This window comes from Hippopotamus amphibius, chromosome 1 (assembly GCF_030028045.1).
Source record: "Hippopotamus amphibius kiboko isolate mHipAmp2 chromosome 1, mHipAmp2.hap2, whole genome shotgun sequence".
NCBI lineage: Eukaryota > Metazoa > Chordata > Mammalia > Artiodactyla > Hippopotamidae > Hippopotamus > Hippopotamus amphibius.
This window is the reverse complement of record NC_080186.1, coordinates 78,956,558-78,972,688: the sequence shown is the minus strand read 5'-3', so window position 1 is coordinate 78,972,688 and position 16,131 is coordinate 78,956,558. Positions and strand designations below refer to the sequence as shown.

Genomic DNA, 16,131 nt, shown 5'->3' with positions numbered 1-16,131 from the left:
GTCATGATGTTTTATTCAAGGAAAGAAAAAAAGGTTGTTCAAGGAAAAAAGCAATGTGTTCAGTCTGATACACAGAATGCTATACATCAAATTGTCAACACTTTTCTGAGTGTGGGATTCCAATTGTTTTTCGTCTTTCTGATTCTGAAAAAAAAATCTAACTTTTCCACAATGAGTACTAATTATTTTTATGCTTTTTTAAAAGGAGAGTTTTGTTTTTAAAGGACCTTTCATGGTCCTACTACTTCCCTTTGGAGCTCCAACTCTACTAAGAGGCCATTCATATTCCCAACATTCCAGGGTACCCAAGGGAAAGGGCTGTCCAGATATTTTAGCCTCATTTCAGAAAATGAAGGCTTGGAAGGGAAAAGCAGCTGCTCCAGTGAGTAGTGATTTTAAAACCCAAGCAAACAGAATGGACAATTCCCAAGATTTTACGATTTTAGAAAACTTCCATTAGCCTGTTTCACTTTTCAAGATAAACTCCCCTGAAAATTCTGTGCTGATCTTGAAATGATTTGCCATGTAAGGACTCTACCCCATCCAGGATAGAACCCTAAAGCTAGCATATTCCTTTCTACTTTGATCTGCGTTTGCTTGGACATTCCACAGCTGGAAACACACACTCTCTTTCTCTCTCTCTATCTCTCTCTCTCACACACACACACACACACACACACACACACTCACACTCACACTTCTTTTACCCGGCTACAGCTACTCCCCGAGTTACCAAAAAGGGCCCACCCCCCAAGCCGGGGTGGGGGGCTCTCCAGGGGGACAGGCAGGCTATGGGCCCCATGACTCTACTTCCTCCTCTAGCCTTCCCGGAGGTCTCCGCCCATTTCACTGCCATCGGGTCACCGAGGAAGTCACGTTCTGGCCTCAGAGCTGCTCTGAAGCTTCTAGAGGAAAAGCTTGGCGGCGGGGGGGGGGGGGGGGGGGGGGTGAAGTGAAGTGGAAAGAGCCTTTGTAGGGGCCAAGAGACAGAGACCCTAGCTTGGTGTCTGTCGCTAATTAAATGGCGATGGGGTTAAGTGATCTTCCTTTGCCTGGATTACATCTCTCATCTGTCAGAAAAGGGATTGACCTAGAATGACTGCGTCCCCTCTTCAGTGTTGAGGAGGGTGAGTGTCCCGACGTCCCCGGGAGCGCTGTAAAAGGAAGAGAGAATTAACATGTGCTGAATTAACATGTAAAATACAGTTTTATTTAATCCTCCAGCAATCCCATATGGTAGGTGTCCCTGATCCCAATATACAGTTTGAAAATAGAGGCTCAAGGGCTGAGAAACGCTTTCCAACCTTTTCCACTTCATGGTATACACCGGAAACAGTTTTTATTTGTTATTTATTTATTTTACAGCACAGTTGGGCGAATGTGTGAGCACCAACCAGAAGCAAATTGTCCCCGTCACCCCAGGAAGAGGGGCTCCGGTTCTCAGTTTACCTGTCCCACCTGTCACCTGTCCGCTGCTCACTGGAATGAAAGCCTTGAAGCGGCTGCTCCAAGAGAAGTATGCTATATCCGTGTCAGGCCAGCCCTGGATGTGAGTCGCAGCTCTGCCTTGCTCGACTTCAAGAAAGTAACTTGATTTTTTTGAGCCTGTTTCCCCACCTCGAAGTGAAGCTAATAAGAGTATGCCCATCACAAAGACAGTGGCATGAGTAATGAAGGTGACCAAACGTTCATCACCGAGCCCGCACCCAAGGACCGCTCGGAAGTTCAACTGTCGCAGCGCGTCCCCAGTCGTCGCGCGTCGCCGGGCAGCCGGCGCGGGGCTCCGCGGAGCTCGGCGCGGCCGGGGCTGCGCGGGGGCGGGGAGGCGGCGCCGGCGGCCGGGGAGGTTCCGGGTTTCCGCGCAGACTTCTGCGTACCCCGCCGGCTGCGTCACCACCCGAAAGGGCAGCCGGGCCGGCGGGGGCGGGGGCGAGGCGCCGCTGGAAGCCCCGGCGCTCTTACGGAAAGTGCGAGCCCGGAGTTCCCAGCCGCGATCGAGGCAGCGAGGCCGCGTGCCCCCGCGTCGCCGCCCCTCGCGGAGGCCCGGGACGCGCGCGGTGGCGGACCCTGCCCGAGCGAGGGCACGGCGCCCGCGCGCTTCTCCGTCCTCGGCCCGCGTGGGGGGCCACCCGGAGCCCAGCTGTCCTGGCCGCACGGTCGTGCCTCGCGGGTCCCTCGTGGGGCTTCGCTGGCACCGTGGGAGCCCTCCCCACCTCTTTCCACCCCCGGACGCCCGCCCGGCTCGCCCCATTGCACAACTCCTGCCGTGGAATGGCCGCGTGACTCCGACAGAGCCCAAAAAATGTTTCCCAGGTTTCCCCGGCCGAAAGAGGAGCGGTTGGGTGTCCCGCTCTAACCCCGGGCGCCCTTTCAATTGCGTTTTTTCGAGAGATTGGCTTGCCCTTTACAGTGCCCTTTACAAAGGAAGAAAAACTCACTAACCAGCTGGCGTACCCGCTCTTGGTTGGCGCCGGGTGAATGCAATGGATACTTCCGCCTGTGTATTTTCAGACAGGAAACGTGTTTCGATCTCTTTAGGGGAGAATTCGGGAGCTGCTTTTAAAGCAGGACGGGGAGTGATGCTTAAAGGAGTTAGAGACAATTTGAGCTTTCCAAGAATCACAGTGTTAATTAGCGCTGATGGTGCACAGTAGGTCCTGAATAAATTTGAGAATGAATGAATATTTGGAGCAGGGGTTTAAATGGTTGTCTGTAAACCAGTGCTTTCGTTTTGCAGATAAGGAACTCTAGAGGTTAAGTGATTTACCTAAGGTCATCTACCTAATTCGTGGTGGGAGGCAGGAATAGAAACTGTCTCAATATGTCAACTCCAATGCCTGTAATTATGAGATGGTTGTATTTTTCCTTCTTTATGAAAATACAATGTCTTCTGCCATAATATCTGCGAAGTCTTTCTTCAGGCCCTCTTACTACCCAACTAAAACAAGCAAAACTAAACAACAATCCCCAAATCTAATACATACATGCAAAAGGCTAAAGGTGACAATGCTGGAGCAAGATATTTGAGAGGCATTTCTGTCTTATTCCCATAAGCTAATAGCACTTCTTAATCACACAAAATAGCCAACAAACAAACAAAACGGTGCTTCTCCAAGATGGTATTATGGAAGATGCCAGGCTTCCACTAACCTTACTTTTCTAAGTACAGTGTTTTGGTGTTTGGAATGGGAACTGCTAGACCAATAAGTGACCATCATTGTTGCTCTGAGACTGGTCAGTTGGTTTACTCAGGCTTGGAATAGATTTGTTGCTCATCTTTCAGAACAGGCAAGCTGCAATCTGTGAGAATGCAAGGGACTTCAATGACAGTCCTGCAGATGGCTGGACAGCTTGTTGTCTTTGAAGTTTCAAGGCTGACCGAGTATACCAAATGTCTAATTTAGGGACCAGAATTGGCAAACAAGTAGAGGTGAAGATAAAATGACTCAAAACTATAAGGGATGATCGTGAGTAAAACTTGATGCTTTTGTGGGTTGTCAAAAATGGTTTCCACAATGATGATTATGATGTTGTTATAGTAATACAATTTGAGTGCAAATTCTTACCCAAGAAAATGCTGGGTTTTCCAGTGATGGACACAACAGCAGATCAAATTGTGAAATGCCTCATTTTTTAAGGTCAGCCAGATACACTCTGAAATGGGGCAATCTCTTCTCTAACTCTGCTGTCTTATCTATCCTTCTCTACCTCTGATATCTTGAAGATAGTAACAAATACAAATTGCTAGAAAAATGTGAAATTCTAGACTGCTAGGCAGAATATATTAATTCCAGTTTGATAATCCTACACAGTGTTCATGAAATCAAAGCATTATCTCCTAACTTCTAATAAGCCATTCTATTCTTCAGTAATAAAAATGTTGAACCTTAAAAAAAATCATGTCTTATATTTTTCCCACACAGCAATTTCTAATTTGCAATTTTATCAGGCTATGAAACCTGAACTCTAGAAACACAAATTTTTGGCCCCTATTATTGCCCTGTTCTGCTGCTTGAGAAAAGATATCTGACCAAACAAAAACCACATCTTTTCCAACTTAGATCTTACCAGTAACAACTTATTTGGATGCAAATGATACTTTTTAATATGTTACATATTTCATTCAACCCTATTACATAACTGGTGTTGAATTTTTTTTACAAAAAATATCTCAGAACAATTTCAATTGTTATTAACATTAATTAGTTTAACTATAAGATGATATTTATCAGTTATGGTACCGCATTTTGGAATTGGTTTGGTCATTAGAGAAAATGCAATTATATTCTTCCTTTTTACAGATGAGAAACCGAAGGCTATTGAAATTAAGCAACATATGGGGTTCCTGACACAGTCAAAAACAGAACTGAGGATTCTGATTTGCCTTGTGTTTTACAAAATCATCACCATAGCCTTCATTTCATAAGTGTGTGGTTTATACCATGTGTAAGGCATGGTGCTTAGAACTGGGGATATGAAAAAGTATAAGAAGCTCTCAAAGATTTTTTATAATCTAATTGGTGATGTAGGCCAATTCTTCTCAAACTTTAATATCCATAGGAATTATATAGAGATCTTTCTAAAATGCAGATTATGATTCATTGGTCCTGGGATGGGGCCTGAGATTCAGTTTTGCCACTAACATGCCCCAAGGAGATGCCAATTCTGCTGGTTCACAGGCCACACTTTGAGTAGCAAGGTGTAGGACATATAAATAGAAAGATAATTAACAGTCTAGTAACCTGAAATTTTTGTAACACAGAGAAACAACAATAAAAGCTTCTTAGCATGGAAAATGGATGGTATAAAACTGATGCTAGTTACTTCTAGGAATGTCCCTCAGACACTTAGAGCATATTTACTGGTACAAAATAATAATCTATTTTTGTCTCTGAGAGCACAACATATTAGAAATAACATAAATAGTGGGGCAAGGAGAAAGAAAGGAAAAAAGTGATAGCAAGAAATAACATCAAAAGAAGACACAGAAACAACATAAATTTTTTTTGAAAGAATTTAAAACCACCACAGCCAATTATTAATACTTCTTAAGAACATCAATGAAAATGTGGTGCTATACAATGGATTTGGAGTCAGGAAGTCTTGACTCAAGTTCTGGTCTGCCATTTAGTAGCTATATAATCTTTAGATTTATCCGTAAGTTGTTTAGCTTCATTTTCCCTATCAGAAAAAAAAGAGGTAATACCTGCAATCTCCCTAGATTGGATAATTAAATATGTTAAGTAAGATGATAATACACTTGGCACAGAAGTTGAAGAATGTACAAACTTCAGAATGCATTTTAGGTTTAGAAAATTCAGCAATTTTATTAAAACCACTGCATTGACAAATAGTTCTAATCTTACACAAACTATTTGAGAGAATAGAAAAAGCAGTGACTAACTTTATGAGGCTGTTGTAACCTAGGTGTTATAACCTAATAAGGACAACACATACAAAAAAAGGAAAATAAGAGGCCCATATCCCTCATTAGCATAACTACTAATATGCACAACCAACTTTGGTTTTTCTCAGAAATGGAGGTTGGTTTAACATTAGAAAATCATTAATGTAATTAATGATGTGAAGAGATTAAAGGAGAAAATCACATGATCATCTCAATTTCAGAAGAAAAAAGGTCTACAGCAAATATTATGCATAATGGTGAAATGCTGAAAGTATTCCATCTGAGAGCAAAAACCATATAGGATTGCCTGATATAACCCATTCTATTGATAATTATACTGGAGGTCCTGGTCAGTTTTTTTTTTTCCCCAGCCGTTCTTTTTGTTGTACCTTGGCCTTAAAGTTAGGGGGAAAAATACACACACACACAGAGTCATTGGAAAGGACAAAACAAAACTGTCACTATTTACAAATGATTTGATTGTATATGTAGAAAATCTAAAAGAACCTGTAGATCAATTAAAAGAATTCATAAGAGATGTTAGTAAGATTGCAAGATTCAAAATCAATAATACTGTAGTAGACAGAATGATGCCCCCTCCCCCTACAAAGATGTCGAGATATTAATCCCTGAAATTTGTGAATATGCTGCCTTACATGGCAAAAGTGACTTTGCAGATATGACTAAATTAGGGATTTGAGATGAGCAGATTATCCTGGATTATAAGAATGTAATCACAAGTGTCCTTAAAAGTGAAAGAGGGCATCAGAAAAGTCAGGGTAACGCACTGTGAGAAGAACTTGACCTGCTGTTGCTGGCTTTGAAGATGGAGAAAGGGGCCACAAGCCAAGGCATGTGAGCAGCTCTAAAAACTGGACGGGGCAAGGGATAGATCCCCCCCAGAGCCTCCGGCAAGGAATACAGTCTTTCCAACACCTTGATTTTAGCCCTGTGAGATCCATGTCTGTCTTCTGAACTGCAAAAATGTAAAATAATAAACCTCTGTTGTTTTACACCACTAAGTTTGTGGAAATTTTTTACAGGAGCCTTAGAAAATAATACAATTATAAAACAATTGATTTCTAAATACTAGCTCATAAATGAAAATTAAGAAGATAATATCTATGACATTTGTGGTAGCATCCAAATTTATTTTAAAAATCCAGGAATAAATCTAACAAAATATATGCAAGAAAATTGTAAAACTTTATTGATGTTGTTAAAGAGGACCTAAATAAATGGAGATATACTATGTTCACGAATTGGAAGCCTTAACATTTAAAGATGTGAATTCTTCCCAAATTGATTTATAGATTCAATTGCAATTCCAATCAAAATCCCAACAGACTTTTTGTCAGCGGAACTTGACAACTTACTTCTAAAATTTATATGGGGCACTTCTTTGGTGGTGCAGTGGTTTGGAATCCACCTACCAATGCAGGGGACACGGGTTCAATCCCTGGTCCAAGAAGATCCCACATGCCGCGGAGCAACTAAGCCCATGTACCACAACTACCCAGCCTGTGCTCTAGAGCCCATGAGCCACAACTACTGAGCCTGGGCTCTAGAGCCCACAAGCCACAACTACTGAGCCCACGTGCTGTATCTACTGAAGCCTGAATGCCTAGAGCCCAGGCTCCACAGCAAGAGAAGCCACTACAATGAGAAGCCCTTGCACCACAACGAAGAGTAGGCCCTGTTTGCACAACTAGAGAAAGCCTGAGTGCAGCAACAAAGGTCCAACACTGCCAATAAATTAAATAAATAGATAAATTTATTAAAAAAAAAAAATTTACATGGAAGTGCAAAAAGCCAAAAATAGCCAAGACACTCAAAGAAGAATAAGATAGAGGACTTGCTATCCAGATATTAAAATTTATAAAGTCATAATAATTAAAATAGACAAATAGAAGGATAGAAGAATACATCAATGAATTTGTAGAGAGAGCCCAGACCTGGATCCATATGGACAAAGAGGCACTGTAGAATAAAGGAGAAATGATAGACCTTTCGGTAAATGGTGCTGGAATGTTTGGGTATTTATTACAAAAATGAAATTGGACACTTCATATCATACAAAAAAATAATTTGTAGGTGAATTAAAAATCTACTGTAAAAGGCAAAACTATAAACATTTAAAAAATAATATAGGAGAAAATATTCATGGCCCTGTGGTAGGGAAAGTTTTCTTAAGACATAAAATGTACAAACCATATAAGAAAAGACTGGTAAATTGGACTGCATTAAAATTGCAAACATTTATCCATCAAAAGAATTCATAAAATATCTACCATCAACTGGGAGGAGAAACACATTTGCAACACATTTAAGTGATAAAAGAGTAGTATCACACCAGTCAGAATGGCCATTATTAAAAAGTCTACAAATAACAAATGCTGGAAAGGGTGTGGAGAAAAGGGAACTCTCCTATACTGTTGGTCAGAATGTAAGTTGGTACAGCCACTATGGAATACAATATGGAGGTTCCTCAAAAAACTAAAAATAGAGTTGCCATATGATCCAGCAATCCCACTCCTGGGCATATATCCCAACAAAACTATAATTCAAAAAGATATATGCACTCCGAGGTTCCTAGTGGCACTATTCACTATAACAAAGACATGGAAACAACCTAAATGTCCATCGACAGCTGAATGGATAAAGAAGATATGATACATATATATGATGCAATACTACTTAGCTATAAAAAAGAACAAAATAATGCCACTTGCAGCAACATGGATGCAATTAGAGATTATCATACTAAGTGAAGTAAATCAGAAAGAGGAAGACAAATGCCATATGATATCACTTATATATGGAATCTAAAATATGACACAAATGAACTTATCTACAAGACATAAACAGACACACAGACATAGAGAACAGACTTGTGGTTACCAATGGGGAACGGGTTGGAGGAGGGATGGAGTGGGAGTTTGGGTTTAGCACATGCAAACTATTATATATAGAATGAATAAACAATACAGTCCTACTGTATAGCACAGGGAACTATATTCAATATCCTGTGATAAACCATAACGGAAAAGGATATGAAAAAGAAGGTATGTATGTATAACTGAATCACTTTGCTGTACAGCAGAAATTAACATAACATTGTAAATCTACTATACTTCATTTAAAAAAAGGAAAAAAAAGAGTAGCATAAAAAACATACAAAGTACACTTATGAATTAGTAACCAACAGACAAACACAAAGTAGGAGAATGGGCAAAAGACTAAAACAGATACTTCATGAACAGGGAAACTCAAATAGCCACAAAACATATGAAAAGATGCTCAACCTGATAAGTAAGGAGGAAAATGCAAAGTAAAACCACACTGAAATATTTTTACATACCCACCAGATTAGATACAAAAAGTAAGTCTGACCATTCCAAATGAAACGCTGTGGAACAATGGGAACTCTTATTCACTGCAGATAAGAGCATAAATTTGTACAAGCACTTTGAAAAAGAGTTTGGCATTACCTCATAAGACTGAACATGTACAATCCTATGATGCTGCAATTCTGCTCCCAGTTATTTACCCTAGTCTAGAAACTCCGGTGCTAGGCGACATGCACATGTGTGTTTATAGCAGCATTGTTCATAATGATAAAAAACTGGAAGCCATTCAAATATCCAGCAGGGTAGAATATAAAATTATGATTGTATATTCATAAAAGGAACTACCATACAGCAATGAAAACAATGAGCTAACAGCTACACACATGGACACTGATAACACAAACACAATGTCGAAAGAAGCAAGCCCCAGAAGAAAACATACTATATGATTCTATTTATACTAAGTTCAAAACAGACAAAACTAAATACTATTTTATTTAGGGACGCACAAAGGAAACTAAAGAAAACCGAGGGGGTGATTATCCTAAAATCAGGACTTTGATTACCCCGGTGATGCAGGGAAGGAGGAGCAACTGAAGAGGCCCATAAGGGGAGTTTTCTTCCACAAGGTCAAAGCTCTTTTCTTAACCTGGGGGAGGTCAGACAGAATGTTCACTTTACTTTTATTCTTCAGAATGTAGAATATGTTCTCATATGATTAATTTTTTTAAACTATTCAATTAAAAATAAAACAAATAAAAATATCACATTGGAGGTTTTGTAGGTGGAAACAAAGCGCTTAGCTCTAAACCAAAACAAACAAAATAAGATCATCATAAATTTAACAGTAAATATTATTTACAAACTCTCTCGATTGGACACCAGCTATACGCATTTTAGGACACCCCACAACTAAATGTTTCACCGACCTTGAAGTGCATACTAACGCAGAGGTAAACAGTAAGTATGGGCTTTCTAGCAAGAGAGACAATCTCTTCAAACAGGAGTAAGGAAGCAACTGAGAAAAATCTATTTCTTGCCATGGAGAGTTGAGCTTGGTAAAACTAAATCTTACTTGGTAACGTAACGGATAAACCATGAAGGCTCTGTGAATGGTTCACTGAGTTATAAACTTAGCTTTCTCACTGACACAGACTGAGATATTTTACAGCACAGCATCTGAATTTGAAAATATCTTTAGGCCTAGGTGGTTTGCTTTATAGCTTTTCTTTAATCAAAATAGTTTCCATTTTAAAAGAGAGACTCACATCTGATATCATATTTTCCTTTTAAAAGAGGGGGCTTCTTTTATTCTGTTTTAGTAGCAGGTCCTCTTTATGTTAGTTGAACACGCAGACTCACTGAATTACACCTGTGTATAAAATGTTTGATCTTTACAATGTTTACTTCCAATCATCCAGAAATGATGAAACAGTAATGCACTCAACTTAATAAGCTAGGTAGTTTTTGTCATCTGCCTTAAAAAGATTATCTAAGATGATTAAAAGTTTAAAAAAGGAAAAATATTGATGTTTATCATCCTTACCTAGAATTTGTCTTTGCACAGTAATGTTACATAATCATGACTTTGAAACAAAGTGGCCAAAATAAATGGTATCATTTCCAAGGGAGTGGACCTAAGTGCCAATGCCTACAGGTTCAGGCCAGGGCTGGGGTGGTCAAGGAAGTGCTCTGATATCAAAGTATCAGAAGGGCTTAACACTGAAGGAAGATACAGTGGTTCTCACTTTTTTGTTAAATTTATTTATTTTTGGCTGTGTTGGGTCTTCATTTCTGCATGCAGACTTTCTCTAGTTGCAGAGAGTGGGGGCTGCTCTTTGTTGTGGTGTGTGAGCTTCTCAGTGCGGTGGCTTCTCTTGTTGATGAGCACAGGCTCTAGGTGTGCGGGCTTCAGTAGTTGTGGCGCACAGGCTTAGCTGCTCCACGGCATGTGGGATCCCCCGGCCCAGGGCTTGAACCCATGTCCCCTGCATTGGCAGGCGGATTCCTAATCACTGCTCCACCAGGGAAGTCCCGGGACCCACTTTCATGAATGTAAATAGGAAAAATCAGCTTTAGCAAGCCCAGTATCTGACAGAATCCAAGGCAGGAGTGTAACTGGGTCCCAGAAAGGAAGAAGATCCAGGTGTTATCTTGGCTAAATACCTGGACTCTCTCTTGTCTCCTCTCTGTAGGTCTGTCTCATTCTTTTGTCTCTGCCAGCCAACTCTGGCTGCATTTCTGGCCCTCATAGATCAGATAACCATCCCATAGCTCCATAGTGACCCAAATCTGGCTGCCTGGAGAGAGTCACCCTAGCCTTTAGTCCCAATTCTAAGTTCCCACAGGAGAGACTGGGATTGACACAACCTGGGGCTGGTGCCAATTCCCAGTTCAAACAATTGTGATCAGGGTAAGAAACCAGGAAGCCACCTCTATGCAATGGACAGACCACCCACTGGCCAACCAAAGCTGTACAGGTTCAATAAGCGTAACAGGTTAGAAAGACCATTTAAAATGTATGCTTATAGCCATTTCATCCCATATGCAAGTCAAGTCATCATGCTGTGCACCTTAAACTTATACAGCGCTGTAGGTCAATTATATCTCAATAAAACTGGGAGAAAAAAAAATGTATGCTTATGGTACAATTGTTTATAATAGTAAAAAGTTGGAAATGACATGGATGCCCATTAATAGAGGAATGGTTAAAGAACTGATGGTATATCTATCCTATAAACTTTAATATAGTCATTTTAATGAATGATATAAAGCTACAGTCACAAACATAAAAAGTTCTATTAAATTATTAACAGTAAAATTAACAGAGAAAAGCAAGTAAAGTACCCCATACGTATGATTCCACTTATATTAAACTATTTTTAAAATACACAGCTTTTAAATAGAAAATTTCTGAAAGAACATTCATGAAACTGTTAAAGTGGTTTCCTCTGGGGAAGGAAGTGGGATTGATGCGTGGGTGAGGGTGGAGGTGAAGAGTGACATTCACATTTTACTATATATCGTATGCTTAAGTGAAAGAAAAAGTAGAAATATATCATCATAAATTAAATCTTTTTTAAAAGTTAATTTCATTTTCAGTTAGGCATAAGGATATATACCTATCTCAGAAATTAGAATAATAATCCCTTTCATTTCTGAAGCAACCTGCAGCTTACAACCATGGTAACTAAATCTTGCTATGTTCCAGGCACCTTTTAAGTCTTTTCCAAATGTTAACCCATTTAATCCTCACAAAGATCCTATGAATTGAGTACTGCTACTCTCCCATCTTACTGATGGGGAAACTGAGGCACAGAGAACATGAGTTACTGGCCCACGGTCACCTGGCCAGTAAGTGGCAGAGTTGGGATTTGAATGTAGCCCTTCTGGTTCTTGAATCTCAGCTCTGATCACTTTTGCTGAACTACACTTATGCAAAAGCATTTTCACATGTATTGACTCATGCGCCCCCAACCACCTATTGACCCCCACGTCACATGGGAGAAAACTTGGACCCATAGCTCAGTGTACGGTAATTGCCTGTTTTCAGGATCATGTCCCCACTAGACTTTCAGCTCTATTATATATGAAAAATATCTTTGTTTTGCTGTTGATTTTTGCACTCTGTACATAAAGTGTGCAATAAATGATTTTAATGCTTTGGTGCTTTACAATGTCCACACATTCTTTGTCACTGCTTTTAAGAGAAGCCTAATTCCTCTTTCCTTGGGTATGAGCTGGACATACCAACTCTTTTCCAATGAATAGAAAAAAGCAACAGTGGCAGTGTGTGAGCAGAGACTAAGACATAACAGGCATGATGACTTCTTGCTCTCTTTCTCTCTCTGATTACTTGCTCTGAGGGAAGCCCGTTGCCCTGTCATGAGAAGAGGCCCAGGCAGTGAGAAACAGAGGCCTCCAGCCAAAAGCCAGCAAGCAACAGGAGCCTCCTGCTAATAGCTACGTCAGTGAACTTGGAAGTTGATCTCTGCCTCAGACAAGCCGTCAGATGACTGCAGCTCTCATCTGGTCTGTAATCTTCTGAGAGGCCCTGAGCCAGAATCACCAAGCTAAGCTGCTTCCAAAATTTATGACCTATAGAACCTGTGAAATAGTAAGTATTCATTGTTTTGAACCACTAAATATCGGTGTAATTTATTACACAGCAACAGATAATTAATACAAATGCTTTTGATTAAAAAATAATATACACTACATGTATATATCTGTAACTTGGATATTTATGGAACATTTTAATATGCTTTTCTCTTTTGCATTTTCATGAATATGACCTATGCTTTGGTTGGCCTGAAGCATCCATTTGCCTAAGGATGGTGTGTGAGGGTGGGATAGGACTGTTAAAGCAGGAATTAATTTTTAAAAGGGTTAAAAATCAGCTTTTGACATCCAAAATAAGATTTTTGATCAAAATAGTTATTTAGAAAGCAGAAAAAATAAAAGGCAAGAGAGAAGACATTTTTCCACTTTCCTTTTACTACCATTGACGTATCAAGGGTTAAACCTGGTAGCCTAGATAATGGAGTTTCTTTTATAGTATAGGAAAACAACTTTATCCACCTACAATGACCAGGCCACTGAGCTTCTGTCCCAGGATACAGCAAGGACACAGTGTTGAAGCAGTGGAACGTTTGAGCCTTCTTCCTGTTCCAGGGGATTGTGGGGAGACGTTGGAGTTGGATTTAGGAAAGCCAGTCAGTGAGAAGTTTTCTTGATCCCAGGAATAAGTCTCAGAGAGGGAAGGTGTGTTAGAAGGGTCAAGGGAAAGGCTAAGGCCAGAGGGATTCTCCTCTACTTCCCATTTGGGATTCCAGAAGGAAATCAGTGTGTAAGGTGAGCCAGCAGCACAATGGAGTAGGCAGAGAGGAGGGAAGAGAGCAGAGTAGAATAGAAGGCAAAAGAGGGCCCAATCTCGGCTTCCATTAGCTCCTATGTGGTGAAGAAGGGACTCAGATCTTCCCATATCTCCTGTAGAGGACAAAGAACATGGCTCAGCTGAGACAGAGTAGTCCTGCCATAAGGAGAACAAAGTAACCCCACAGCAAAAGTGGAAAGATGAGGACACTGAACAGAGAGTGTGGGGCCAATTCAAAGAAATCTGGAGAGCTGAGGAGATTGATGGTGGGCCTGTGTCAGCCGAGGCATACCACCAAGTCCTGAACAAGGACCATCCCATGAAATATGCCAGCTATAGACGAGCAACATATAAGAGCAGCAAATCAGAGAGAACACCTGCCAGACCTCAGTGGACACCAGTCCAGGAGCCAGTCCACGGAGCAGCTCACCCCAGTCACTTATCTACAGAAAATGACAACTAAGAATGCTAGATTGAATATAAAAAGTATCAAACATTAAAAGTATAGCTAGGACATGGAAGCAACCTAAATGCCCATCAACAAACGAATGGATAAAGAAGATGTGGCATATATATACAATGGAATATTACTCAGCTATAAAAAGGGATGAGATGGAGCTATATGTAATGAGGTGGATAGACCTACAGTCTGTCATACAAAGTGAAGTAAGTCAGAAAGAGAAAGACAAATACTGTATCCTAACTCACATATACGGAATCTAAAAATGGTACTGATGAACTCAGTGACAAGAACAAGGACGCAGGTGCAGAGAATGGACTGGAGAACTCGAGGTTTGGGAGGGGGCGGGGGTGAAGGGGAAGCTGAGACGAAGCGAGAGAGTAGCACAGACATATATATACTACCAACTGTAAAGTAGATAGCCAGTGGGAAGTTGTTGTATAACAAAGGGAGTTCAACTCGAGGATGGAAGATGCCTTAGAGGACTGGGACGGGGAGGGTGGGGGGGGACTCGAGGGAGAGTGGGGGGGAGTCAAGGGAGGGAGGGAATACGGGGATATGTGTATAAAAACAGATGATTGAACTTGGTGTACCCCCCCCAAAATAATTTTTTTAAAAAATGGAAAAAAAAAAAAAGCACAACACTAAAGTCAGCAAGGGTTATAATTCCTACTATAACAGAGTGACGTCTCACAGCTCCCATAAAAGGATTCATTCTTAGTCTCATTTTACGTACGTAAAACTCTATCTTCTGGACTTCCCTGGTGGTGCAGTGGTTAGGAATCTGCCTGCCAATGCAGGGGGCATGGGTTCAAGCCCTGGTCCGGGAAGATTCCACATGCCGTGGAGCAACTAGGCCCATGCGCCACAGCTACTGAGCCTGCGCTCTAGAGCCCACGAGCCACAACTATTGAGCTTAAATGCCACAACTACTGAAGCCCACGTGCCTAGAGCCTATGCTCCACTGAGGAGCCCGAGCACCACAGTGAAGAGTAGCCCCCACTCACCACAATTACAGAAACCTCACGCACAGCAACAAAGACCCAACACAGCCATAAATAAATAAATAAATAAATAAATAAATAAAATTTTTTAAACCTCTATTTTCCTACATCCCATTACTATGGAATGTTATGAGAAGGAAAGACAGAGGTCAAAGGTCACTTATACAGACTTTCTGCTGCAACTGAACAGCATAAGATCTTTCTCAGTCACCATTCAGAATAGGAATAATAGTTGGGTTATCTAAAAAAAATACATCTTTATTAGATCATTAAAGACTGTATTCTACAAAAAAATACAGAGAAAGAACAAAGAGGGTGGGAAGAAACTTTTGGAGGTGACAGGTGTGTTTATGGCATTGATTGTAGGGATGGTTTCACAGGTGTATACTTACCTCCACACTCATCAAATTGCATACTTAAGTAAATATGCACAGCTAGTTGTATATTAATCACACACCAATAAAGTGTTTTTTAATGTGGAAAAAAAAATAAAACTAAAGTATCAAAACACTAAGGAGATGGATAAAATCTAAGATTTACTGAGTAATGAAGCCACTTTTACCCTGAGGGCATTTATTAATCCAGCCAATTTGAGCCTTTATCTTCTTAAAGAGTAAAGTACTAATGGAAATCTACCAATAGATATTGAGAATTCAAAGGCTACATTTTCCCCAAATCTCCACCCACAGGAGACTACTGAACAACTACTGAACAACAATGGGAAAACAATTTCATCCTTGAAAATTTGTATTCAACTTGCTGGTGTTATTGAAGTTCTAAACACTTGGTGGTCCAAAATCATTCAAGCCATAAACTTAATTTAAATTGATACCATACTGGCAAAGCCCTTAGAGATTGAAAGTGACAAATACAAGTCCATTTTGAAAAGTCATCTTTGTCCTGTGCCTCAGTATATTTACATAAATAATTTTTCAAGGTCAATGAGCAGCACACAGTAAAAGACAACAAAGCACAGAGAAGCTTGAAAACATTCTCAGGATACTGGAAATTATAAAAGTGATCAAGAAATTTTT

The 16,131-nt window shown here is 40.4% G+C and overlaps 1 protein-coding gene across 1 annotated transcript; it reads right to left on the bottom strand.

Annotated features, from left to right (window-relative positions):
• LOC130830071 (uncharacterized) lies at positions 1-2,251 on the bottom strand. The gene is made up of 2 exons (XM_057697017.1): positions 1,450-2,251; positions 1-1,154 (listed from the first exon to the last, which is right to left on the bottom strand). The coding sequence occupies exons 1-2, from the start codon at positions 2,249-2,251 to the stop codon at positions 1,018-1,020; spliced, it is 939 nt and encodes a 312-aa protein (XP_057553000.1). The 3' UTR covers positions 1-1,017.
• Positions 2,252-16,131: the final 13,880 nt, after the last annotated feature.